A 25,824-nucleotide genomic window follows, 5' to 3' on the forward strand; every position below is an offset into this window, starting at 1 on the left:
TTTGAATCCTCCTTTTCAGATGACATGCCTGAGTGGATCTGGGAAACGCTCGCTATCGCAAAGGGCTGGTTGACTGCCTCCTCTGGAGGTACACCTTCAGCACTGCTCTTCGGTAGCTATGGACCCACCACAGCAGAGACCACTGTTTTCTCTCTCTCCTTCAGTGTAAGCACAGCACCCCGGTGGTGCACTCTAGCCCAATCAGCCTCGAGGGATGGGACAAATGAACCCTGATCCCCACACCATAGCACACAGTGTGTTATCAGCCCAAAGCATGAGACTGGTCCATCTCTCTGCCTTGAGTGTCTAAAAGGGAGCAAAACAGTGATTGAAAGTGAAATTTCAGCCCAAAAGCACAGTGTTTCTAATGCATAACCGAAGAATGAAGAGCCTGCAATAAATGTGTGAGGAAGGGAGGGCTGGGTGAGATTCAGTCATTAGTCCTGCAGACAATGAAGAGAGCTCTCGCAACTCAGTACCAAACAGAAATCAGTCCAAGTACTGATGTCACTTTTATGAGGTAAATTTGATATTTAGAAACTCAAGACCTGATTCAAACTTTGTGGAATGCAGCATATCCCCCTCAGACTGCCTCCATAGAGGGGAATTTATATGCTGGACCAAACTGCATCTACCAATTAGACTGACCAGTTTGGATTTTAATAATCTAAATCTCTACACAGGGATAAATGACATCTGGATCCTGAGAATAAACAGTACTGTGAAGCACGAATATTTAGCAATGGGTATGTCATGCCAAAGCAGGTTTTAGGTGACCTATGTTTTTGGGCCCAAAGCCTGCTTTACAGTTTGAATGGTACGCCAGATTTTTCAAATTACTGATCTCCAAAAGATAATGATTTTGTCATTTTTGAACAAAGATGCTGTAATTTCAATATATTAACACAATATTCTTGATCATTGTGTGTGTAGCACTATTTGAGACTTATCTGGCTATCTTACTTAGCCAGACCTAATATTTTGGAAAAAAATGAAAATCTGGCTATTCCAGGAGGCCTTTGGTCCCTGAATATAGATCATGGACCCCTTACTAATAGGACTCTGTTTCTTTCTATGTTGTTATTGTTAATGGTTTTGGTTCTGCTTTTGCTCCCTTACTCCTAATTTGGTTCTATGTAGAGTAAGTTGATAAATTGGTCTCCGAGCCCTGTTTTCTGTAACTCGCTTTGAGCTCACTTGCTTGAAGAGCATAAGAATATTAGACTTGCCATACTGGATCAGACCAAAGGTCCAAACAACCCAGAATCTGTTTCCAACAATGGCCAAGCCAGGTCACAAGTACCTGGCAGGATCCCAAGGTGCAGATAGATTCCGATCGGCTTATCCCAAGAATAAGCAGGGGATTTCTGCAACTCTACCTTAATAATGGTTAATGAACTTTTCCTCCAAAAACTTGTCCAAATCTTTTTTAAAAGCAGTTACACTAATAGCTTTCACCACATCTTCTGTCAATGATTTTCAGAGTTTAATTATGCATTGAGTGAAAAAAATTTTCTCTTATTAGTTTTAAATGTATTACCCAGTAACTTAATTGTGTGTCCCCTGGTCTTTGTACTTTCTGATAGAGTAAACAACTGATTAACATTTACTCATTTCATTCCACTCATTTTAGAGACCTCTATCATATCTTCCTTCAGCCATCTCTTCTCCAAGCTGAAGAGTCCTACCCGCTTTAGCTTTTCTTTATAGGGGAATTGTTCCATCCCCTTTATCATTTTGGTTGCCCTTCTCTGTACCTTTTCTAATTCTGCTATATCTTTTTTGAGATGTGGTAACCAGAACTGCACACATTACTCAAGATGAGGTTGCACCATGGAGCGATAGAGAGGCATTCTGATATTCTCTGTTTTATTCTCCATTCCTTTCCTAATAATCCCTAGCATTCTATTTGCTTTCTTGGCTGCTACTGCTGCACACTGAGCAGAAGATTTCAACATACTTTCAAAGATGACACCTAGAACCTTTTCCTGAATGGTGACTTCTAATGTGGAACCTTGCATCATGTAGCTCTAATCTGGGTTACTCTTCCCTAAGTGCATCACTTTGCACTTGTCCACATTAAATTTCATTTGCCATCTGCATGCACAATCTCCCAGTTTTGTAATGTCCTCTTGTAATTTCTCACAAAATCCTCTTGCAATTTAACAACTTTGAATAATTTTGTGTCATCGGCAAATTTGATCACCTCACTTGTTCCCATTTCCATATAAATATATAAAAAAGCATCGGGCCCAAAACAGATCCCACTATTCACCTTTTTCCATTGGGAAAATTTACCATTTAGCCCTACTCTCTCTCGGGCCGATTCAGTAAAGTCTGTGGGAGAGCTGCAAACGCCCGCTCTCCCGGTGCGCGCACAGGCCACTCACCTGTGCGCGCGATTCAATATTTAAATGAGGCCCGGAGGTAGAAACAGGCAAAATGAGGCGCTAGGGACACTAGCGCATCCCTAGCGCCTCCTTTTGGCCCGGAGCGGTGGCTGTCAGCGGGTTTGACAGCCAACGCTCAATTTTGCCGGCGTCTGTTCTCGAGCCCGCTGACACACACGGACTCGGAAACCGAACGCCAGCAAAATTGAGCATCTGGTTTTCGACCCGACAGCCGTGGGCTGACTTCAATTTTTTTTTTTACCCTTCGGGAACTCAGACTTAATATCGCCATGATATTAAGTCGGAGGGTGCACAGAAAAGCAGGTTTTACTGCTTTTCTGTGCACTTTCCCAGTGCCCGAAGAAATTAGCACCTACCTTTGGGTAGGCGCTAATTTCTGAAAGCAAAATGTGCAGCTTGGCTGCACATTTTTTTTTCTGAATCGCGCGAGAATACCTAATAGGGCCATCAACACACATTTGCATGTTGAGGGCGCTATTAGGTTCGGCGGGTTGGACGCGCGTTAACAGTGTGCTCCATCGGAGTGCACTGTATTGTATCGGCCCGTCTGTTTTCAATCTTTTAATCAGCTGGCAATCTACAATAGGACACTGCCCCTTATCCCATGACTTTTTAATTTCCTAAGAGGTCTCTTGTGAGGGACTTTGTCAAATGCTTTCTGTAAATTCAGATACACTGTATCAACTGGCTCACTTTTATCCATGTTTATTTACGCCCTCAAAAAAATGTAGCAAATTTATGAGGCAAGACTTCCCTTGGCTAAATTCATGTAGGCTTTGTCCCATTAAACTATGATTATCTATAAGTTCAGCCATTTTGTTCTTTATGATAGTTCCTAGCATTTTGCCTGGCACATACGTCAGACTCACTGGTCTGTAATTTCCTGGATCATCCACGAACCCTTTTTAAAAATTGGCATTACATTGGCAACTCTCTAGTCTTCAGGTACCATAGATTATGTTACTAATAGTTTACAAGTTTCTAATGGCAGGTCCACAATTTAATTTCTCAGTTCTTTCAGCACTCTGGAATATATACCATCTGGTCCAGGTGATTTGCTACTCTTTAGTTTGTCAATTTGTCCTAGTATATCTTCCAGGTTCACTGAGATTTGTTTTAGTTCTTCGGAATCATTGCCTTTGAATATCATTTCGGGCATGGGTATATCTCTTACATCTTCCTCAGTGAATACTGAAGCAAAGAATTCATGTAGTTTCTCTGCAATGGCTTTGTCATCCCTATGTGCCTCTTTTATCCCTTGATTATTTAATGGTCCAACTGACTACCTTGCAGGTTTGGATGTACCTGAAAAAGTCTTTATTATGAGTTTATGCTTCCACAGCAAGCTTCTTTTCAAATTCTCTCTTTGCCTTCCTTATCAATGCTTTGCATTTGACTTGTCAGTGCTTATGCTCTTTTCTTCATTTGTATCCCTTTTCCATTTCTTGAAAGATGTTATTTTAGATATTATAGCCTCTCTCACCTCACCTTTTAACTATGCTGGTAGTCATTTAGCCTTTCTTCCACCTTTTCTAATAAGTGGAATATGTCTGGTTTGGGCTTCCAAGATGGTATTTTTAAACATCCATGCCTGAGCTAAACTCTTAACCTTTGCTGTTGCTCATTTCAGTTTTTTCCTAACCATTTTCCTCATTTTAGCATAGTCACCTTTTTGAAAGTTAAATGCTATTGCAATAGATTTCTTTTTTATGCTCCCTCCAGTTATTAAGTCAAATTTGATAATATTGTGATTACAATTACCAAGAGACTCCAGCACTGTTACCTCTCGCACCAAATCCTGTGCTCCACTAAAAGTACTAGGTCTAAAATAGTTAGTTCTTGTATCAGCTGCTCCATGAAGCAGTCGTTTATTTCATCTAGGAACTTTATTTCTCTAGAACAGTGGTTCTCAACCTTTTTTTGGCCGGGACACACCTGACAGATGGTTCTCACATGCGTGACACACTGAGCATGTGACCGTCACGGGGCTAAATGTAAACATGCACTCTGCATCCACAGGAATCCCCTCAACCCCCCGCAATGAGTGCAGAGCAGATCTAGGGCATTACCCTGTACAACTCGCCATACAAAAAAAGATATTCTGGTTCTGATGACATCTCAGTAAAACTCCCTTTACTACCAGGCACAATAGCCCTTCTTATGAAAAGACAGTAATTTACCACTAATGCATATCCTATTGAGAAAACACAACAAATAAGATTGATACAAAAGCCTACATGCTAGTAAAATATCTCACCTCTGTCACACACCCAGAACTGACCTTCACCAAGTACAGAAAGACCACACATTATAAATATGGAGACAGAAACTGGAATGGAAAACCAAAAAAGCCACTCAGCATGCAGTGCAAACCTAGAGAAATGGAAAGAGAAATATAGCACCTAACATAGTCCCAGGATCTGCAATAATGCACACAAACTAACCCGCACAAAGATACACCTGTATTATGGAACACACTCAACCAGTAACAACCCTATCTAAGGAATACAACTATTAAACCAGGCCCTAAACACTAATACATTTCCTATTGGGAAAACAGAATAAGCCAAGCTGCTATAGCGCCCCACACAGAAATAATTGTAAAGCTTTACTAAAAATGTTACAAAACAGCTGCTGAACAGAATATCCAACAATTAAAAACTCATAAAAATTATTAAAACATGTCCAAATATCAATAAAATATTTCAAAACAGCAGACATCGCATAATACCCAATAATTAAAATGGCAATCAAGAAAAATAAATTTAAAAAGCCACCTTTTCTTACCCTCTCCAGCAACTCTCCTACTCCTTTCCCTTCCAGGCCAATAGCACTCACAGGAAGCAGCAAGGGCTGCTGAAGCTCTGTCCTCACAGTCCTCTTCCTTAGCGCCCACAACCAGTCACTCACACACATAACTCCAATTAGACCCCACGAACAGTCTCGGTCTCTCTCACCTCCCTGACCAGTCTCTCTCTCAATCACACTCATGGTCTCTTATATACAAGCTCTCAATCACACACAAATGCTCTCACACCCACACCAGCTCTCACCCAGGCTTCCATTCACACCCACACACACCAGCTCTCACCCAAGCACCCATTCACACCCACACACACCACCTCTCACCCAAGCACCCATTCACACCCACACACACCAGCTCTCACCCAGGCTCTCATTCACACACAGACACCCCAGCTCTCACCCAGGCACTCATTCACACAAAGACACCCCAGCTCTCACCCAGGCACTCATTCACACACAGACACACCAGCTCTCACCCAGGCACCCATTCACACCAGTTCTCACCCAGGCTTCAATTCACACCAGCTCTCAACCAGGCACCCATTCACACACAGACACACCAGCTCTCACCCAGGCACCCATTCACACCCACACACACCACCTCTCACCCAGGCACCCATTCACACCAGCTTTCATCCAGGCACTCATTCACGCACAGACGCACCCGCTCTCACCCAGGCACTCATTCACACACACAGACGCACCCGCTCTCACCCAGGCACTCATCCACACACACAGACGCACCCGCTCTCACCCAGGCACTCATTCACACACACAGACGCACCCGCTCTCACCCAGGCACTCATCCACACACACAGACGCACCCGCTCTCACCCAGGCACTCATCCACACACACAGACGCACCCGCTCTCACCCAGGCACTCATCCACACACACAGACGCACCCGCTCTCACCCAGGCACTCATCCACACACACAGACGCACCCGCTCTCACCCAGGCACTCATCCACACACACAGACGCACCCGCTCTCACCCAGGCACTCATCCACACACACAGACGCACCCGCTCTCACCCAGGCACTCATCCACGCACACAGACGCACCCGCTCTCACCCAGGCACTCATCCACGCACACAGACGCACCCGCTCTCACCCAGGCACTCATCCACGCACACAGACGCACCCGCTCTCACCCAGGCACTCATTCACGCACACAGACGCACCCGCTCTCACCCAGGCACTCATCCACGCACACAGACGCACCCGCTCTCACCCAGGCACTCATCCACGCACACAGACGCACCCGCTCTCACCCAGGCACTCATCCACGCACACAGACGCACCCGCTCTCACCCAGGCACTCATCCACGCACACAGACGCACCCGCTCTCACCCAGGCACTCATCCACGCACACAGACGCACCCGCTCTCACCCAGGCACTCATCCACGCACACAGACGCACCCGCTCTCACCCAGGCACTCATCCACGCACACAGACGCACCCGCTCTCACCCAGGCACTCATCCACGCACACAGACGCACCCGCTCTCACCCAGGCACTCATCCACGCACACAGACGCACACGCTCTCACCCAGGCACTCATTCACGCACACAGACGCACACGCTCTCACCCAGGCACTCATCCACGCACACAGACGCACCCGCTCTCACCCAGGCACTCATCCACGCAAACAGACGCACCCGCTCTCACCCAGGCACTCATCCACGCACACAGACGCACCCGCTCTCACCCAGGCACTCATCCACGCACACAGACGCACCCGCTCTCACCCAGGCACTCATCCACGCACACAGACGCACGCGCTCTCACCCAGGCACTCATCCACGCACACAGACGCACCCGCTCTCACCCAGGCACTCATCCACGCACACAGACGCACCCGCTCTCACCCAGGCACTCATTCACGCACACAGACGCACCCGCTCTCACCCAGGCACTCATTCACGCACACAGACGCACCCGCTCTCACCCAGGCACTCATCCACGCACAGACGCACCCGCTCTCACCAAAAACTTCTTCTTCCTTTGCTGCAGGGATGGGCTCCAGTTCCGCCGCGGCTTTACTCCGGCGGGCCTTCTTTTTTCGCCACCGCGGGAATGGGCTCCCGTGGTGGCCTCGGTCGGGTTTCCTCTTCGCCGCCACAGGCTGTGGCGGCCTTGCTTTGTCGGGGTCAGGTCTCCTCTTCGCCGCCATGGGAATGGGCTCCCATGGCGGCTTTGCTTCGTCGGGGGTCGGGTTTCCTCTTCATTGCGCGATCTTGCTTCGTCAGAGTTCAAAATTCCTCCCTGCCTGCCTCACCGGCCAATCAAAGGCTTCCTCCCTTCTTCCTACTCCCACTGGTAGGGAGGAGGCTTCCGATTGGCCTGCGCGGGGGCAGGCAGAATGAAGGAGGCTTCCCATTGTGTAATGGGGGTAGGAAGAACGAAGGCTTCCAATTGGCCCGCGTGTGCTGGAAAAAGGCAAAAGGAAAGTAGAACGGGGTAGTGGGACACCGGGAGACGCGACACACCGCCAGGTGTGTCGTGACACACTAGTGTGTCGCGACACACCGGTTGAGAAGCGCTGCTCTAGAATGTCCTGATGTAATATTCACCCAGCAAATACTGGGGTAATTGAAATCACCCATTATTACTGTGCTGCAGATTTTGCTAGCGTGTAATAAATAAACAGTGATGATTATGATAAGTAGCGCTTTTTTAAGACTTATCTGGCTAACTTGAATATCTGTTCATGCCTATTTTTTTCATACGTGCAAATGCTGCAGGGAAGAAAGAGAGAAATTACTTATCTGATAATTTTGTTTTCCTTACTGTAGACAGATGGACTCAGGACCAGTGGGTTTATGCTCTCTTGCCAGCAGACAGAGATGGAGCAAGCTGATGTCACAGTATATATATAACCTTGCAGTGACCTCAGCCTGTCAGTACTCTTCAAAAGGAACTGTGGACAGACTAGCAAAAAACGTGATTAAAAATATGATTAAAAACAAGCAACCAGAACTGTACCCAACCAATCATAAACACTAAACTCACATAAGATTCTAGGTACCCCAAGCTAGGGGACTGGATGCACACTTACCAGTAAACCCTTGGGACCCAGAGCCCCACAGGAGGACTATTGTCACACTCATGCAGAAGCCGAGGGCGAGAAGCTGAGTTGATCTGTCTAAACTAAGGAAAATGAAATTATAAGGTTAAGTAATTTCTCAATTTCCTAGTGTGTAGACAGATGAACTCAGGACCAGTGGGATGTAGCAAAGCTACTCCCCAACAGGATGGGAGGCTGCCTGCGGTCCAGTCAACACTGCACATGCAAAGGCTGCATCCTCCCAGGCCTGCTCATCCAGACAATAAAACCTGGAGAAAGCTCGGCAGATATCGACGGGAGTCAACAGACTAACCTCCGCCCATTACACTGCCTGAGCCCTAGTGCAAAGAGCTCTAACCTGAGTAGGCAACAGCTATCCAGCATCCACATATACGGCTGTGACACCTCCTTAATCCAATGAGCTACGGTAGCCTGCGAAGCTGGAGCACCCTGCTTACTCCTGCCATGGAGAACAAACAGGTGATCTGTCTTTCGAAAAGACTCAGAGACCTCCAGATACTGCACAACAAGATGCTTAACATCCAAGGAGCACAAAAGGCGAAACTCCTCCGCATCCCTGACCTTATCCAAGGATGGCAAGGAGATGGACTGATTCAAATGAAAGTCCGAGACTACTTTGGGCAAGAAGGAAGGAACAGTGTGCAGTTGTAACGCCCCCAGAGTTACCCAAAGGACGGCTCCTGGCAAGACAATGCCTGCAGCTCAGAAATCCGATGCACAGAACATATAGCCACCAGGAACACAGTCTTCAAAGTCAACAACTGTAAGGAAAGGCAATGTAGTGGTTGGAACGTATGGCCTGCCAAAAAATCCAGCACCAAATTAAGACTCCACAATGGAACTGGGTACCTCAAGTGAGGCCCAAGGTGCTTCACTCCCTTCAAAAAATGGGCCACATCAAGATCAAGCGACAAGGAAACACCATTCACCAGGCCTCTGAAACAGGCAAGAGCCGCTACCTGCACCTTCAAGGAATTAAGGGCCAATTCTTTATTCAATCCATCCTGCAAAAAATCCAGAATGAGAGGGATCTTAACTGAACCCTGCTCCTCACACCAGGCCTCAAAAACTCTCCAAACCCGCACATAAGCCAAGGAAGAGGAGAATTTGCGAGCGTGGTGTAAAGTGTCAATCACTGCAGAGGAATAACCATGCTTTAACAGACAAGCCCTCTCAAGGGCCAAACCATAAGACAGAATAGAGTCAGATCCTTGTGAAGAGCCGGTCCCTGCTGAAGCAGATCCATATGCGGCGGAAGACGAAGGGGGAGCATCCACCAAGAGTCATCTCAAAACCACATACCACAGATGCCTGGGCCAGTCCTGTGCCACCAGGAGTACTAGCCCCTTGTGGCCTTCGATCTTGCAAATTATCCTGCCCAGCAAGGGCCATGGAGGAAAGCCAAAAAGCAATGGAACGAGACTTTTATGAGATTATCTATTCCCAGGGACCATAGATCTCTCTTGTGACTGTAGAAGAGAGGAACCTTCGCATTTCGAGAAGTCACCAGCAGGTCTAGGAACGGAAGGCCCCCGTGATCCACAATCAGCTGAAACGTCTCAACTGACAACACTCACTCTCCTGGGTCCAGACTTTCCCTGCTGAAAAAGTCCATGCTTATGTTGTCTTTTCCTACAATGTGAGAGGCTGAGATCATCTGCAGATGACCTTCCGCCCATTCCATCAGCTGGTCTATTTCCTGCGACACTTGCTGGCTCTTGGTTCCTCCCTGGTGATTGATATAGGCCACTGTCATCTTGCTGTCTGACATTACGTGAGCCACTTGATTCCGCAGCCTGTAGCTGAGCTGCAAGAATGCCAGTCCGGGTCTCTAGATGATTGATGTTCCAGTGGAACTCTTTGGCATTCCAGCACACCTGGGCCATTAACTCCAGACAGTGAGCCCCCAACTGTGGAGAAACACATCTGTCGTGAGTACCAACCAGGCCAGAGAGGACAAGAGAACTTCCTTTCTCAGATGATCCTCCTGCAACCACCACTGGAGGCGGGAGCAGATTTCCATCAACAAGTGGAGCCGAACCGTATAATCCTGAGACTACGGGCTCCAATGAGATAGCAGAGAGCGCTGAAGAAGATGCATATGTGCTTTTGCCCATGGCACCACTTCCAGGATAGCTGCCATCAAGCTGAGTACCTGTAGGTAGGCCCACACTGTCTGGCGTATGGTGTGCACTAACTGACTCACTCGAGACATCAATCTCTGGATCTGAACTTTTGGTAAGAAAACCCTGTCCTGTCCCATGTCAAACCAGAACCCTAGATACTCCAATGACTGGAATGGTTGAAGATTGCTCTTGGTCAGGTTCATCATCCAACTGAGCACCTGCAATAAGGTGATCACCTTGTGTGTCACCAGATGACTCTCTTCCTGAGACTTGGCTCACATCAGCCAGTCATCCAAATATGGGTGCACCAGGATTCCTTCTTCTCGCATGGCCGCCGCTACCACCATCATAATCTTGGAAATTGTTCTGAGAGTGGTGGCTAAACCAAAAAGCAGCGCCCAAAACTGATAATGGATCCCCAACACCGTAAAACGTAGAAAGCATCAGTGTTCCAATCGGATGGGAATATGAAGGTAAGTCTCTGACAGATCCAAGGAGGTCAGAAATTTCCCCAAATGCATTGCCATTATTACAGAGCGTAAGGTTTCCATTCGAAAATGAGTCACCTTCAAGTGACGACTGACCATCTTGAGATCCAAGCTGAGACAAAGAGAGTCTTCTTTCTTAGGCACAAAAAAATAAATGGAATACTGCCCCATACTTTCTTGAGACATGTGCACTGGAACCACAGCCCTCAGTCAGAGGAGCCTTTGAATCGTGAATTCCACTGCCTGCTTCTTCTGCGGGGAGTGGCAAGGGGACACCATGAAAACGTCCCAAGAAATACTGCGAAATTCTAGTGCATACCCTTTGCGTTATCACCTCCAAAACCCACTGGTCTGACGTGATCTCGACCCACCTCCGATAAAAGAGAGAGAGACATCTCCCTATTTCCTGTTCCGGAAGGCGGGTCAGCAAACCTTCATTGGGAAGCTCAGGATGGTCCACCACCAGAGCGTTCCTCTCTTGGGATGCAGGGGACAAAAGGACTGAGACCTACCAAAAGGCCAAGTCCGCTGAAAGATCGACCCTCTGTAGGGACGAAAATGCCTGGGACCCCAGACATGATCCATCATACCAAAGGGGCACTGTAACTGTTTCTTATCCTCTGGCAACTGAGGCACCATAGACTCGCCCCACTTACTGGCCAGTTTCTCCAACTCGCTCCCAAACAAGAATGAGCCTTCAAAGGGCATCTTGGTAAGATTAGCTTTGGAAGCTGTGTCAGCTGACCAATTTTGCAACTAGAGTTGACGCCTGGCCACTATCACTGAAGCCACTCCTTGCGCCAAGGTCCGGACCAAATCAGAGCCTGCATCTGCTAAAAAGGTGGCAGCAAGCTCTATAACCACTCTGGAATTCCCTCCAAACTCATCAACCTCCTCAGAGAGAAGCAGACAAGATCTTGCCACTAGGGCATAACAGGAGGCAATCTGTAAATTCATCATCACTGCCTCAAGGTTTGCTTAAGAATAGCCTCAATCTTTCTATCATATACATCCTTCAAGGCCACTCTTCCCTCTACAGGGATAGTCATCCGCTTAGACACAGCGCATACCAGAGCATCTACTTTGGGAAAATGCAAATACTTTCTCTCAGCTGGATCCAGGGAGTACAGGCCTTCCAATGTCCGACCCCCTTTAAAATTTGCCTCTGGGATATCCCATTCCAAATCAATCAATTCCTGGATGACATCCATCACTGGGAAAAAAAACAAGAGGCTTTACGTAAGGAAACCAAAATGGGATTCTTCCACAGCTCTGACAAAACATCCGAACTACGAACACCCGGCTATTTCAAGGTCTGGGAAATCTGGGCCAGCAGTTTATCTCTAAGAAAGAACCACAACATGGTTCAATACAGTTCCAGCCCTGGAGGAATCTCCCCATCTTCCAGAGAATTTGGATCAACCTCATCATCAGTGCCATCACGATTCCTGCCAGGAACACCCGCAGTGAGCCAGAGTGAGCCCCGGCACTTAAGCATAGGACTGGAAGAGGGAAGAGCACCGGCTGAGGGCCCAACCAGACAAAAATGGGGGAAGCAGAGGACTGCGCCTGAAGAAAGGCTTGTAAGCCTTGAAAAAATTCCATCCAAGAAAAAGCAGCTGGGTCCAGACCAAGCCTAGAAGGAACTGGAGCTGGTCTCACAGAATTGCCCTCGCCAGCAGAGAAGCCAGTCAAGGAAGAACCAAGATCTGGCATACCCAGTCAAGACCATGACCAACCCATCATCATAATGGGATGAGTCAGGCTTAGCAAAATCCGAGAAAGATAACTCTTCCTGAGCGTATGAGCAGTGCTGATACAGGTTTGAAGCCAGGTCAGGCTGAGAAGCCCTAATGACAGGCAACACAAATAGGAAGACGCTTAGGCTTCTTGTTTACTGGAGCCATCGCTGCGGAAAACATGTGTCGGACCAGCTTGCGCTCAAAAATGAAATGCGCCCAAAATATAAACACCTAGAAGAAAGCGCAACAAGGCGCACGCACAACCTGTGCACTCAGTTAAGCGCATAAAAAAGTTTGTGCACATAAAAAGCGCACCCAAAAAACCGAGTGCACAACATTTGCGCAGAGCCGACACACTACGCACACCTATGGCCTATAGAGGGCAGCAGAGCCCTCTATAGGCCATAGGTGCACAAGAGCATAGGTGCACAAGAGCATGCAAGAAAAAAGCCTAAGTGTGGGGCCTAGCAGGGCTGCTCAACCTGCCAGGCTGCCCAGGTCTCCAACCCCAACGTGAGCGGGAATGAACGTCGGCACGGCGTGCTGAGAAAGGAGTCCAGAGGAAATCCTGAAACCCCTCTAACTGCCTCTGATTCAGGTAAGGCTTTATCTTTTTTTTTTTTTTTTTTTAACTTTACCTGAGCTCAGCGCTTACCAGCTGAGTACAGAGATGGTCTCCGGCTGCAGGGGGAGAGGGCATCTACCGTCACCGCCGCACTCGGCCTCCTGCACCCACTACCTTTCAGCTGAACTAGCAGCTAAGTCCAAGCATATCTCGTTCATTGTAAACCGGTATGATGTCCACTACTAATACCGGTATATAAAAAGTTTTTTAAATAAATAAATGCCGAGAAACCCAGCTACCGGACCAAGGTACACCTCTGAGGGACCAAGGAAATCATCTCAGGAATTCTCAACTGGGGGAGGGACCTTTAGTTATTACTGCAGGAGAGCAGGGCTTTCTTTTCCTGAATTTAGAATTTCAAATTTCTCCTTTCAAAAAGCTCAAAGCAATCCCCATAGGGAGATGAACATCCACCATCTGCTGGAAACGGAGAATACTGGCAGGCTGGGGCCATTGCAGGCTTATACAAACTGTGACGTCATCTTGCTCCGTCTCCATCTGCTGGCAGGGGAACATAAACCCACTGGGCCTGAGTCCATCTGTCAACACGCTAAGAAATACACGCATTTTATAACTAAATGCACAGATGGAGAAGGTATAGGGAAGGGTGACCAAAATGATAAAGGGACTGGAACAGCTACTCTATGAGGAAAGAATAAAGAGGTTAGGGCTTTTCAGCTTGGAGAAGAGATGGCTGAGGGGGGATATGATAGGAGGTGTTTAAAATCATAAGAGGTCTAGAACGGGTTAATGTGAATCAGTTATTTATTCTTTCGGATAATAGAAAGACTAGGGGGCACTCCTTGAAGTTAGCATGTGGCACATTTAAAACTAATCGGAGAAAGTTCTTTTTCACTCAATGCACAATTAAACTCTGGAATATGTTGCCAGAGAATGTGGTTAGTGCAGTTAGTGTAGCTGTGTTTAAAAAAGGATTGGATAAGTTCTTGGAGGAGAAGTCCATTACTTGCTATTAATTAAGTTGACTTAGAAAATAGCCACTGCTATTACTAGCAACAGTAGCATGGAATAGACTTAGATTTTTGGTACTTGCCAGGTTCTTATGGCCTGGATTGGCCATTGATGGAAACAGGATTCTGGGCTTCACGGACCCTTGGTTTGACCCAGTATGGCATGTTCTTAGGTTATAAAATATTGAGGTAGATCTGCGCATGGCCATATAAATGCATTTATGGCCTCGTGCACAGGTCTTTTAAAGTTATCTTCAAAGGCTGAACAATGATTACCTGAAAACATAGACATGATTGATTCAATTGAATAAACATCTAAAGGCTGATTCAATAGAATATACAACAGAAACCTGTCTCAGTCATCTCAAGCAACAGCCTGCTGTATGATGAGATCTCTATATAACATGTGACCAACATTACTGCAGTCCTACAAGATACTACTGTATAAGAACGGAATGAAGACAGACATGCAGACAGAAGTCACCACACAGAGGTCAGACGAAGAGATTCATGGATATAGATGTAGACCAGAAGATATCTGCAGAAAATTCATACCTACATATAGATGGAACCAGAAGAACAGAATGAAAACAGAGATCAGCACAGAGACCAACAGATCATCCCAAGTCTTCACAGAGATATTCCTGCTGCTGAACTCTACAACACAGCCTGGCCATCTGTAATATCTGGGTCATAATACAGACAGAAAATACCACGCAGAAGCTGGAAGCCAGAAGCTAGAGGCCAGCAACCCACAGAGATCAAGACCAGCACACAGGCTCCACAGAAAGAGACCATCAGAGAAAGAAGAAAGGGTTAGAAAGGAGATATACTGCAAAACCACCACACAGAAGGATTGCTGCTACTGAAATCCAAAACATAGCTGGCTATCTCCTATAAAATCTCTGGCATATGAGTGTTATATGATTTTAGATTCAGAAATAATTCTGAAACATGTTTTACTCTGAGGGTCCCAAGAGAAAGTGCAGGTATATCAATAGCTGTAATCTATGATACCGTTGTTATGAATGGAATATCTAATTTGTAATCTTCTTTATATACGTGAAAACTTTTGAAAATCAGGGCAAAATGAAATAAGAGGGCAGAAATGATAAAATGTGGAAATTAAATACAATATCCTTTTATGACCAAATTAGGGTGGCAAAAGGGTCAGAAATGACTTCTCTTGTGTAGAAGGAAATGCAGTTGTGTGTAAATGGGCTTTTAGAAAACTGTTCCGGGGGTTGTATGTGAAAAAGTATGCATGGGAGCGATTTTTTTTTACGGTACTTGAAAAAGGCATTTCCAAGGGTGGAGCTGGGACAGAGAACCAATTTATGCGCATAGTTTCAACTTTCAAAAGTACGTGCGAAAGTCCACTTTGAAACTTTGGGCTGAAGTCTGTGCCTACTTTCTACATGCAGAATGTTATAAAATTACCACCCATATGAAGATAAATTGAAAAGCCAGGTATACTGTATTGCTTCATCTGTACGCACCATCTACGAGGACACCTCTCATCTGAGTTCTATGCATTTTCTTCAACAAGGAGAGAGAGTCCGAGACCAGAATCTTCTTGCATCCTTCTCGTAACAAAATCTAGATGGAACAAGATATTATAAGACTACATCAAACAAATGCTTTACCAAATGAATTGAACTACAAATTAGTCTGCCATACCTTGAATACATCTGCAGAAAAAAATATGGCCTAATAATTCAATCAAGCTGACTGCAGTTGTGCTACACCATGTGCTAATGTGTATTTTGGAGATTAGATGCATATGAGACCTTATTCAATAAACATTTTTTTCTATAGAGAAAAATGTTCTTTTGAACAATGCTCCTAATGACGATGCAGTATAAGACCTTACCTATGATAAAATTATCTGCATAAATATTTCTTTACATAAGTGATTAACATTTTTAGAGCTATGCCTTTATCCTTAAAATGCTTACAGAGCTAGAGCATTGTGGTTCTAACAACTATGTCTGGCATTTTAATAGATAAAGCAATACTTTACTTTTGAAACTCCTTTAACCTAGCAGATAATTGCTCAAAAAATGCTAAAAATGGCTAACTCTGAATTAATGGTAGTAAACAACTGCCTCTTTCATACCTTCCAGGCATTAACTGCCCTTCCATTTACAACATATGACAGATATTTATGCCAATTTGATGAACAAGTACTAAATCTCTTATTGCTTTTACATTTATCCTAAGATGATCTAATAATTGATAAATGACTGTTCAACTTCAATTATTTTATTTAAAATTTCTTATAAACTGCATTCCCGACCCAACAAAAGGTCAAAGCGGTGTAAAAAAAACCCAAATAATTATAAAGCATACAATAAATAAAATCACATCTCATCTTCTATATAAATAAAAATGTAAATGTTCGTTTGTTCAAAATCTTAAATCTCCGAAAGTTCTTCACCGATTGCTTTGAAATTTTGACACAACGTTGCATTCGAATACGTGCGTGTTTTCATATACCTATATTATATAGATGTCACACCTGTGACAGGTAAAAACATGCTTTTTTGCAAAAACAGCGCCATCTGTTGGATGTAAAAGCAACACACGCTATCTACAATATAAATGGGCTCTGACCGATGGACCACAAATGCGCAGTAGAAAGCAGCTCTACTGCGTATGTGCGGACCATAGAGCTCTGCGCTACGTGCTGGGTGTCACAGAGGGGAGTAGGACAGGACAGATGAGTCGCCGCTCTGAGAAACGGCTCAGCCCATTCCTCCGCCACTGAGGAAGGGGGGAGGGAATAGGGACTGCCGGACAGTTACACACAGGAGGAGGAAAGGGTGGAAGAGTTGCCGAGCCAGTCCGTCCACTGCCGGGGAAGGGGAGGAGGGAGTTGGGATGGCCGGAGCAGAGCAAATGTAGTAGAAAGCAGCTGTGAAGAGATCACAAGCAGCTGCAGCCTGCAACAGCCAAAGCGCAAAGAGCTGAACAGAGAACAGCTCGCTTAAACATATTAGAAACGTGCGCTTTTCTTTCTTTTCCATTTAACCAGACTGAGCCACAGCAACGCATGGCTGGGTACAACTAGTTCTTAATAAATATCATCAAATACATAAATCCTTCCTATCAACCCTCTCCAAGATAAAAAAAAAAAGATCATTCTATAATCGCCTACCACTGATGAGACTCCACCCAACATCAGAAGAAATCAACCAGCAGGAAATAACCAAGCTTTAACCTTTTCTTTAAAAAGATCCATAGTTCTTTTCCTGCCAAAAATCCACAGGGAATGAATTCCACAATCAGTGCAATAACGGAGAATGCCCTGGCTAGAAGGTGTACTCTCTCTGAACGGAGGTATCACTAACAATGCCTTTATAACTTGACCTCAAATGGCGGCTTAGAATATTGTGATCTAATTTATTTCTCAAATATTTTGGACCTTGACACTAACATTCAGAATGTGAGAACCAGTATCTTAAACAGCACCCCTAATGGGCAACCAATGCAAGAGGCGCAAAACAGGAGAGGTACTCGGTCCAGAACTACCCAAGCTGCTGAATTCGGACAATTTCTTGCCTGTGTGTGAGCCACTCAGGAAGGCCTATACACAGACTGTTACAATAGTTCAGATATGAAATCACCATAGCCTGGATAACATTTAAAAGCCCCCAAATTCAAAACATGATTCAATTTCTTCTCAGGAAAAGTATTTTTCAACAAAAACATTCCTCATGCTCTCAACTGAGAATGCTGTACGAGTGAATAAGGCAGTGAAATTTGTGAGTCATGGCTTATTTAAATGCCTTTTTCATGAATTCCTACATATTAAATTATATTCTAGGAGATTATTTTCTGAAATTGCACAAAATAGATCTAGAAGAGTACAGTTTCTCCATCAACAATGCATCTTCATATTAACTTGTGGATTATAAAAGGCAAAGCGCAAGCCTTAATGTAGTCTATGGGTTTTTAGACAATACAAAGGTCTAAGGAACTTCAAAAGAAAATTTGATCAAGAATATTCACCCAGGAATGTCACTTATCTGCTGTTTCTTCAAACAGAATAGTCTAGCTTTCTCCTCAGATTGACAGACATTTATTTTATTTAAAGTCTTTTCTATACCGTCGCTAAGTTATATACCATCGCAACGGTTTACACGTAGGCACATAAGTAAGTTTGGAGTAAGCGTACTATAGTACATTCTAACAGGTGCTATTAAGTTTCGGTTACATTAAATCACATTAAATCACAAATGTTTAGTGATGTAGGTTCTGGCCAGGTGTACCTGGAAGGTACTTTTATAGGTAAAAAAAAAAAAATCACATTTACTGTGTTATATTATTACATTCATTGTGTACTCAATTTGTTAAAATATTGTAATGCACATTTATGAAAATAGTGCTTTTGTAGAATTGAAAAGTTCTGTTTGAGGAGCTGCCAAGGCAGTGGCAAGAAAATGGAAAAGCAACAAGACAGTAACAAGGCAGAAGTCCAAAAAGCAGAAAAATATAAGAGAGACCAAGATATGTCCGTATGGTGGCTCAGACAAAGATAGATTGAAGGGCTCACAAGGCAGGGTGCGATTGGGAACTCTCACGCATGTTAAGTGAAGTTTTTATGTAGCTCTGAGAGTCATCGGATGACATCACCATTGTATTCTAGCTATTTCATGCTTGCTTGTCTACTGAGATGCAGTGGTCATTTTTTGTTTTTTATATAAACTCTGTTCGTGAAATAACATTCACCTAGCTGGGTCTGGAACAGTAGGTTGCCCTCCCTTAGCTTGCTTACATGCATGTGCCAATTCTGACACATAAGAAGGTTGCAATGCCATAGTGCCACCTATATTCAGAACAGAACATGATTTCAACCCTTTACAAATCTGCAGGAAATTTTTTTTTCTTTTATCTCAGACACAAAAGCAAGCCCACCTCTGAAGGGTCATATAATTAATTGTACAAATGAAACTTTAAATCTCCATGAACTGCTTTGTTTCAGATAAATATTCAGCTGGTGAAAGAATAAAGAGGTACAATCTGAAGGCTGTCTAGCTGTGATTTTATTCTACATATATTTCTCTACTTTATGGGTATTGTAAATCACAGGCAGCTCCTCGCTGACTTTAAAAAAGGGATGGCCTGCTTTGGTCCCTCAGTGTAGCAGGTCTTGTCTCAGGAAAACCAATCAGGTTCTTAGACTGGCTGTATACAAATGTATCCCATAAACAATTACTGTTGATATTATGAAAACTATACATGATGGCAACCCTTAAGGCCTAAAGTTATCATCTCTTTTAAACCAAACACTCCTATCTCAGTTACTTTAAGATGACACCTCAGGTCATTATTACTATGCTAATCACTGCTTCAGGTAACTTCCATTTGGAGGATATTTTTTTTTTACTTCTTAAAATCTCTAAAAATAAATAAAAAAATAAGAGGATGCAAACAATGGAGTTCAAAACAATGGTTCATTAATTTTTCCTTTATAAAATAATTCCATTGCTATCTGAATCACATGAAACTATTTGCAAAATCATGGAATTCCATAAGAGAACAATTTTCAAAGCCATTTGTCCAGGTAAACTGGCTGGCTGAAATCTGTCGTTCACCCCCCCCCCCCCCCCCCCCAATCAGCTCAGAAGTAGGCACAGCCTTCCACAGCACATGTACTTTAGCTGGACTGCGAGGAGACATTCTCAGGGGCATGCTTTAGGCTGCGAGAGGAAAGTGACACACGTAGATTGTATTTTCAAATCTAAGCAGTTATTTTCCATTGAAGTTTCACCTGCACAAAAGGCAGGTGCAAAACTCTGAGTACTTTTCCTTTAGAAATTAGGCACAAGGTCAGAATTTGCACCTAGGTGGGGAGTTTCAAAAGTGCGCCCTGAATGGATATACAACCATAGCAGTGGTTTTCAGATACGAGAAGGGGTAATGAAGTATCAATAAAATAGAAAGAAAGGGTTTAATTTATATTAAAAAAAAAAAAAAAAAGAACTGCAAACGAGATCAGAAAAATAGTTCTATAAGAAAATATGAAACGTTACAAAGTGAGAACTAAAAGTTCAAACACATCTATATATTAAAGCACAGTTAATTTCATATGGTTATCGTGTAAGTACATACTGTGTGCTACCAAATGCAAGTGCACATGAACTTCACAATCATACAGCCCAGTCCTAATTTTTTTTAGAAAAAAAAACAACTATTTCATCTGGATCATATATTTGGGTTGAAATGTCATGAACACTTCACCAAGAGACTACAAAATCAGCTGATTTTTGGCAAATTTGCGCTTGATTCAGGAGCACATCTTCACTAAGTGAACTTCAAACTTAAAAACCTTTTAAACCTGTGTACATCAAACTTCACTGGACTATCTGGACAGCCGATGTGGGGTGTCTTTTGTATTGGCTAAATATATGGGTCTTCAGATTGTTTTCCCTAAATAAAGTTAGGGCTTGGGCATATGATTATGAAGCATTTGTATGCTTGAATTTATTTCTCTCACCCCCTTTTCCCCTCTAAACATATCACCCTATTCTCCAATATTTTACAATTTTGAAAAACAAACATGAATGTTTTTTATCCTACCTATAATTGACTAGTATACTTTGATATTCTCATCCTTTAGCTCATTCTGCACTGACCTGGTGAAATCTTGAAATCTAGTCACATTTATGAAGAAAGGTATAGATCAAAACTGCATCTATAACAAATATCATGTCACATAAAGATGCATTAAACCGAGATGTGACATTTTGCTCTCTTGCATTATGAATACTGAGCAAACAGAACTATTTTCTATTTTAGCCTCTATTTCATTATTTTTTATCCTAGTAGATGGATTCACAGTAAAAGGGCAGACACTTTGGGGGAGGGCAACTGGCATTAGATGGCAGAGGGAGCATAACACTTTTCAGAGGAACTCTGATGGGAAAAACTAATATATTATGTTTCAAGGGTGCAATTTTGCTTTACCTTTTTGAGACATCATTTAAATTGCTAGGTATTAACAGGCTGAATGGAGTATGATTAAAACTAAGGGTTAGATGTAGTAAGAGATGTAACATTTTTAACTGCCAAGCTGAGCCTGGAAATTGTGTGCCTAACTGAAGAGATCACCTGGAGATGCCACCATATGCCAGGGTTATGAATATAACAGTTACTTTTTCTCACACAATGAGCAGGAATGCAGACAATCTGAACCGTTTAGCCCTCATAATATCCAAGCTCCAAACTTGTAGCATTCTGCTATTCATTAAAGGAAAATTGGTTCTTACCTGCTAATTTTCGTTCCTGTAGTACCAAGGATCAGTCCAGACCGCTGGGTTGTGTTCTCCCTTCCAACAGATGGAGTCAGAGAAAAAAGCTGAAAGGCACCCCCCTCTTACACTGGTGTGCCACCTGTGATCCCTTCAGTATAATCCATACCATAGCAGAATGAAACATATCATAACCTCAACATAAGAACCAACAGCTATATGAAACCACTTAATGAAAAAACTGCATAACTTCTGGAACTTATGTACATGGAGGGTGTACTTCCATACGCAACGTGAATGCTGTCCCCTTGAGAATATTCTGCAGAATGAAAACGATACCGAACGGACTCTCCAGATTCCATGGGTGGGCATCTGGACTGATCCTTGGTACTACAGGAATGAAAATTAGCAGGTAAGAACAAATTTTCCTTTCCCTGTACGTACCAGGATCAGTCCAGACCACTGGGATGTACCCAAGCTGCCTTAAATGGGGTGGGACCTGGAGAGTCCCGCTCGAAGAACACTACTGCCAAAACAGTCGCCATCCAGAGCACGGACATCCAGAGCAAAAGTGTGTAAAGATTTCCAAGTAGCCGCTCTGCAAATTTTCTGCGGCAAAACTGACTCTCCGCCCAAGACGCCGCCTGAGAATGGATTGAATGCGCTTCAAACCATCCGGTACTGCGTACCCAAGAAATATATATTTCGAAGTTATGGCTTCCTTCAATCATCGGGCAATAGTGGCTTTAGTTGCCTTATGTCCTTTCTTAGGACCACTCCATAAGACAAACAGATGATCAGATAAATGAAAAGCATTAGTGACCTCCAGATAGCGAAGCAGAATCTGCTGCACATCTAATCTTCACAAGTCGCGAGCCTGAGGCGAATTCCGATCCAAATCCATAAAGGCAGGCAACGCCGACATGATCTTCGGTAGAAAGGAGGGTACAGTCCTAAGGGACACCCCTGAATCCGAAAACCTGAGAATACAGGACAACGCTTGAAGCTCAGAGATGCGCCATGCGAAAGTGATAGCCAGCAGGAAAATCGTCTTAAGTGTCAAGTCTTTCAAGGTGGCCTGTTTCAAAGGCTCAAACGGAAGACCGCACAAGCCACGGAGAACCAGATTCAAACTCCAAGAAGGACACACTGGACGAGCCGGAGAGTTCAAATATTTAGCACCTCTCAGGAAACGCGTTACATCCGGATGAGCCGCCAAGGATGTCCCGTCAATCTTTCCCTGCAAACACCCCAGGGCCACTACTCGAACCGTGAGAGAACTGCAAGCCGAGCCTTTCTTCAGACCCTCCTGTAAGAATGCCAGAATATGGACAACTGATGCACGTCGCGGGGACACATTCAACCCGCTACACCAGGAATCTAAAACCTTACAGACTTGAACACAGGTGAGCAAACTAGACGTTTTTTGCGCCTGCAGAAGGGTTGAAAATAACTGAATCCATATAACCTTTCTTCCTCAACTGCCGCCTCTCATAAGCCAAGCCGCTAGACAAAAGCGATCCACTTGATCGAAAAATACTGGACCTTGACGAAGAAGATTCAGTAGATGACTGAGCCGAAGAGGACCGTCCACTGCTAAGTTTATCAGATCCGCAAACCAAGCCCACAGTGGCCACTCCGGAACCACAAGAATGACTGAGCCTGTGTGAGCCTCTATCCTTCACAAGACTTTGCCCACCAACAGCCAGGGAGGAAAGACGTACAGCAGAATGGCACGAGGCTACGGCAGGACCAGAACGTTGACACCTTCCGCCCCGTGTTCCCTCCTGTGACAAGAACTGAGCTGCCTTCGCATTTCTCTGAGTCGCCATCAGGTCCAGGCGAGGATCACCCCACCGACGAGTCAGGAGATGCATCACCTCCTCGGAATGTTCCCACTCTCCGGGATCTAGATGCTGGCGACTGAGAAAATCTGCCTGAATGTTGTCGACCCCAGCTATATGAGAAGCTGCTAGAAGGACCAGATGGCGCTCTGCCCAGAGCATTAGCCGGTCAGTCTCCAATGCCACTGGATGACTTCTGGTTCCCCCCTGACGATTGATGTAAGCCCATGTTGTCGCATTGTCAGACAATACTCGCACTGATTGACGGCTCACCAGGGAGAGGAAACTGCACAACGCCAGACATACTGCCCTAGTTTCCAAGTGATTTATGGACCATTTCACCTACTGCTCTGACCATCGGCCCTGTGTTGCCCTTGATTGGCAAACCGCACCCCAGCCAGAGAGGCTGGCATCTGTTGTCACAATCACCCGCTGGGGCTCCTCAAGGTCCATCCTGTTCTGCATGTGGGCCGGAATAAACCACCAATGGAGACTGGACCTGACAGGTTCCAAGAGCGGCAATCAGATCTGGAACTCTTCCGACTTTGGGTCCCAACGAGAAAGTAACACCCTCTGCAAGGGTCTCATATGACCAATGGCCCAAGGGACCAACTCTAGAGTAGACACCATAGAACCAAGCACCTGCAAGTAATCTCAAACCCGGGGTAGCAGTAGAGATAACAGCCACCGGATCTGCGCCATTAACTTGTCGATTCGCTCCTGCATGAGAAAGACCTTGCCGACAGATGTGTCGAACCGAGCATACAAGAAGTTCAGCACCTGGGATGGGACTAATTGGCTCTTGGCAAAATTGATTACCCAACCGAGGGATTGAAGCCAGTCCACTACCGACTGAACCGCTGCCCTGCAAAGCTCCTCCAACTTTGCGCTGATGAGCCAATCGTCCAGATAGGGATAAACCAAAATCCCTCCCGCCTGAGAGCCGCAGCTACTACCACCATTACTTTGGTGAAGAAGCGGGGAGCTGTTGCCAATCTGAACTGGAGCACCTGAAACTGATAATGTTCGTCCAGAATCAGAAACCTGAGAAACCACCAATACTGTTCGCGGATCCCTATGTGAAGATACGCTTCCATCAGTCTAAAGAAGCCAAATATTCACCGGAGTGGACGGCCGCAGTGACTGAGTGGAGAGTTTCCATGCGAAAATGGGGTACCCGAATCGCTTTGTTCACCTTCTTCAGATCCAAGATCAGGCGGAAGGAGCCCTCCTTCTTGGGAACCACAAAATATATGGAGTATCTGCCGGTCCTGAACTCCTCCGGTGGGACTAGGACAATGGCTCCCAGCGCTTTCAACCGGCCCAGGGTTTGAGTCACCGCTGTCAGTTTCGCGCGGGCCCCGCAGGGCAACATCAAGAACAGATCCCACAATGGAAGTGCAAAATCCAAAGCGTAGCAGTGTTTGATGATGCTTAGAACCCTCTGGTCCGACGTAATCTTGACCCACTCCTTGAAGAAGACAGACAGCTGCCTATCACCGGAACAGAGGAGTGGGCCAGGACTTGCCCCCGGAAGATCCCTGAGGACCCCTGACGCGGAGAGGCCTGCGGCCACGAAAGGAATGAGACCAAGCCTGAGACTTCGTCGACGGCTGACGTGGAGTGAAGGCCGGAGCCCTGCCCTGCCAAAACTTGTGCTGTCCCCGGAACAGAGGGCGTGCTGACCCAAAAGCCCTGGAGGTTCAAGGCTTGTCCTCTGGCAACTAGTACACCTTATTGTCCCCTAGGGATTTGATAAGGGTTTCCAGATCATCCCCAAACAAGAATTTCCCTTTAAAGGGAAGATTGCCTAGCTGGGCCTTGGAGGAAACATCAGCCGACCAGTTGCGGAGCCACAGAAGCCTTCTAGCTGAGACCGCCGAAGCCACAATGCGTGAGGATGCCCGAAGATCATACAAGGCATCCGCGGTGTAAGCCACAGCCACCTCCATGCGATCTGCCTGCTTCGCTTCCGCTGTAGGCAACTCCTGCGTGGTGAGCAACTGTTGCACCCAACAAAGAGTCGTCCTTTGCTTGAGGCTACTGCAGACCACCACCCTAATGCAAAGCGCTGAGACCTAAAAAATCCTCTTAAGAAGGACCTCCAGCTTCCTATCCTGAAGATTCTTAAGAGCAGCAGCACCTGCAACTGGAATGGTCATCCGCTTAGTGATGGCTGAAATGGCCGCATCCACTTTTGGGACCCTAAGGACGGCCAAGGACTCGTCTGGCAGCGGGTAGAGCTTCTCCATGGCTTGCCCCAGCCGAAGGCTGGCCTCGGGAGCCTCCCATTCTCAGGTCACGAGTTGTAGTAGCATAGGGTGAAAAGCGAAAGCTTTAGGAGGGGCCCGAAGCCCCAAGAGAATGGGGTCCCCCCTTGGTAGGCTCTGAGCTCGGCTGTGGTGCCTCAATACCAAGCTCCATCAGAACATGCGGGATTAAATGATCAAGCTCCTCCCTCT

At 45.3% G+C, this 25,824-nt stretch overlaps 1 protein-coding gene across 2 annotated transcripts in view; it reads right to left on the reverse strand.

Moving 5' to 3' along the window:
- The window catches only part of VPS41 (VPS41 subunit of HOPS complex), a 413,500-nt gene that overhangs the window by 28,675 nt on the left and 359,001 nt on the right, over window positions 1-25,824 (reverse strand). For both annotated transcript variants that reach the window (XM_029589524.1, XM_029589523.1), the window contains exon 26: window positions 15,762-15,861. In XM_029589524.1, the coding sequence (XP_029445384.1) occupies window positions 15,762-15,861 (100 nt within the window). The remainder of the gene's footprint in view (window positions 1-15,761; window positions 15,862-25,824) is intronic.

Source organism: Rhinatrema bivittatum, chromosome 2 (genome assembly GCF_901001135.1).
Source record: "Rhinatrema bivittatum chromosome 2, aRhiBiv1.1, whole genome shotgun sequence".
Lineage (NCBI taxonomy): Eukaryota > Metazoa > Chordata > Amphibia > Gymnophiona > Rhinatrematidae > Rhinatrema > Rhinatrema bivittatum.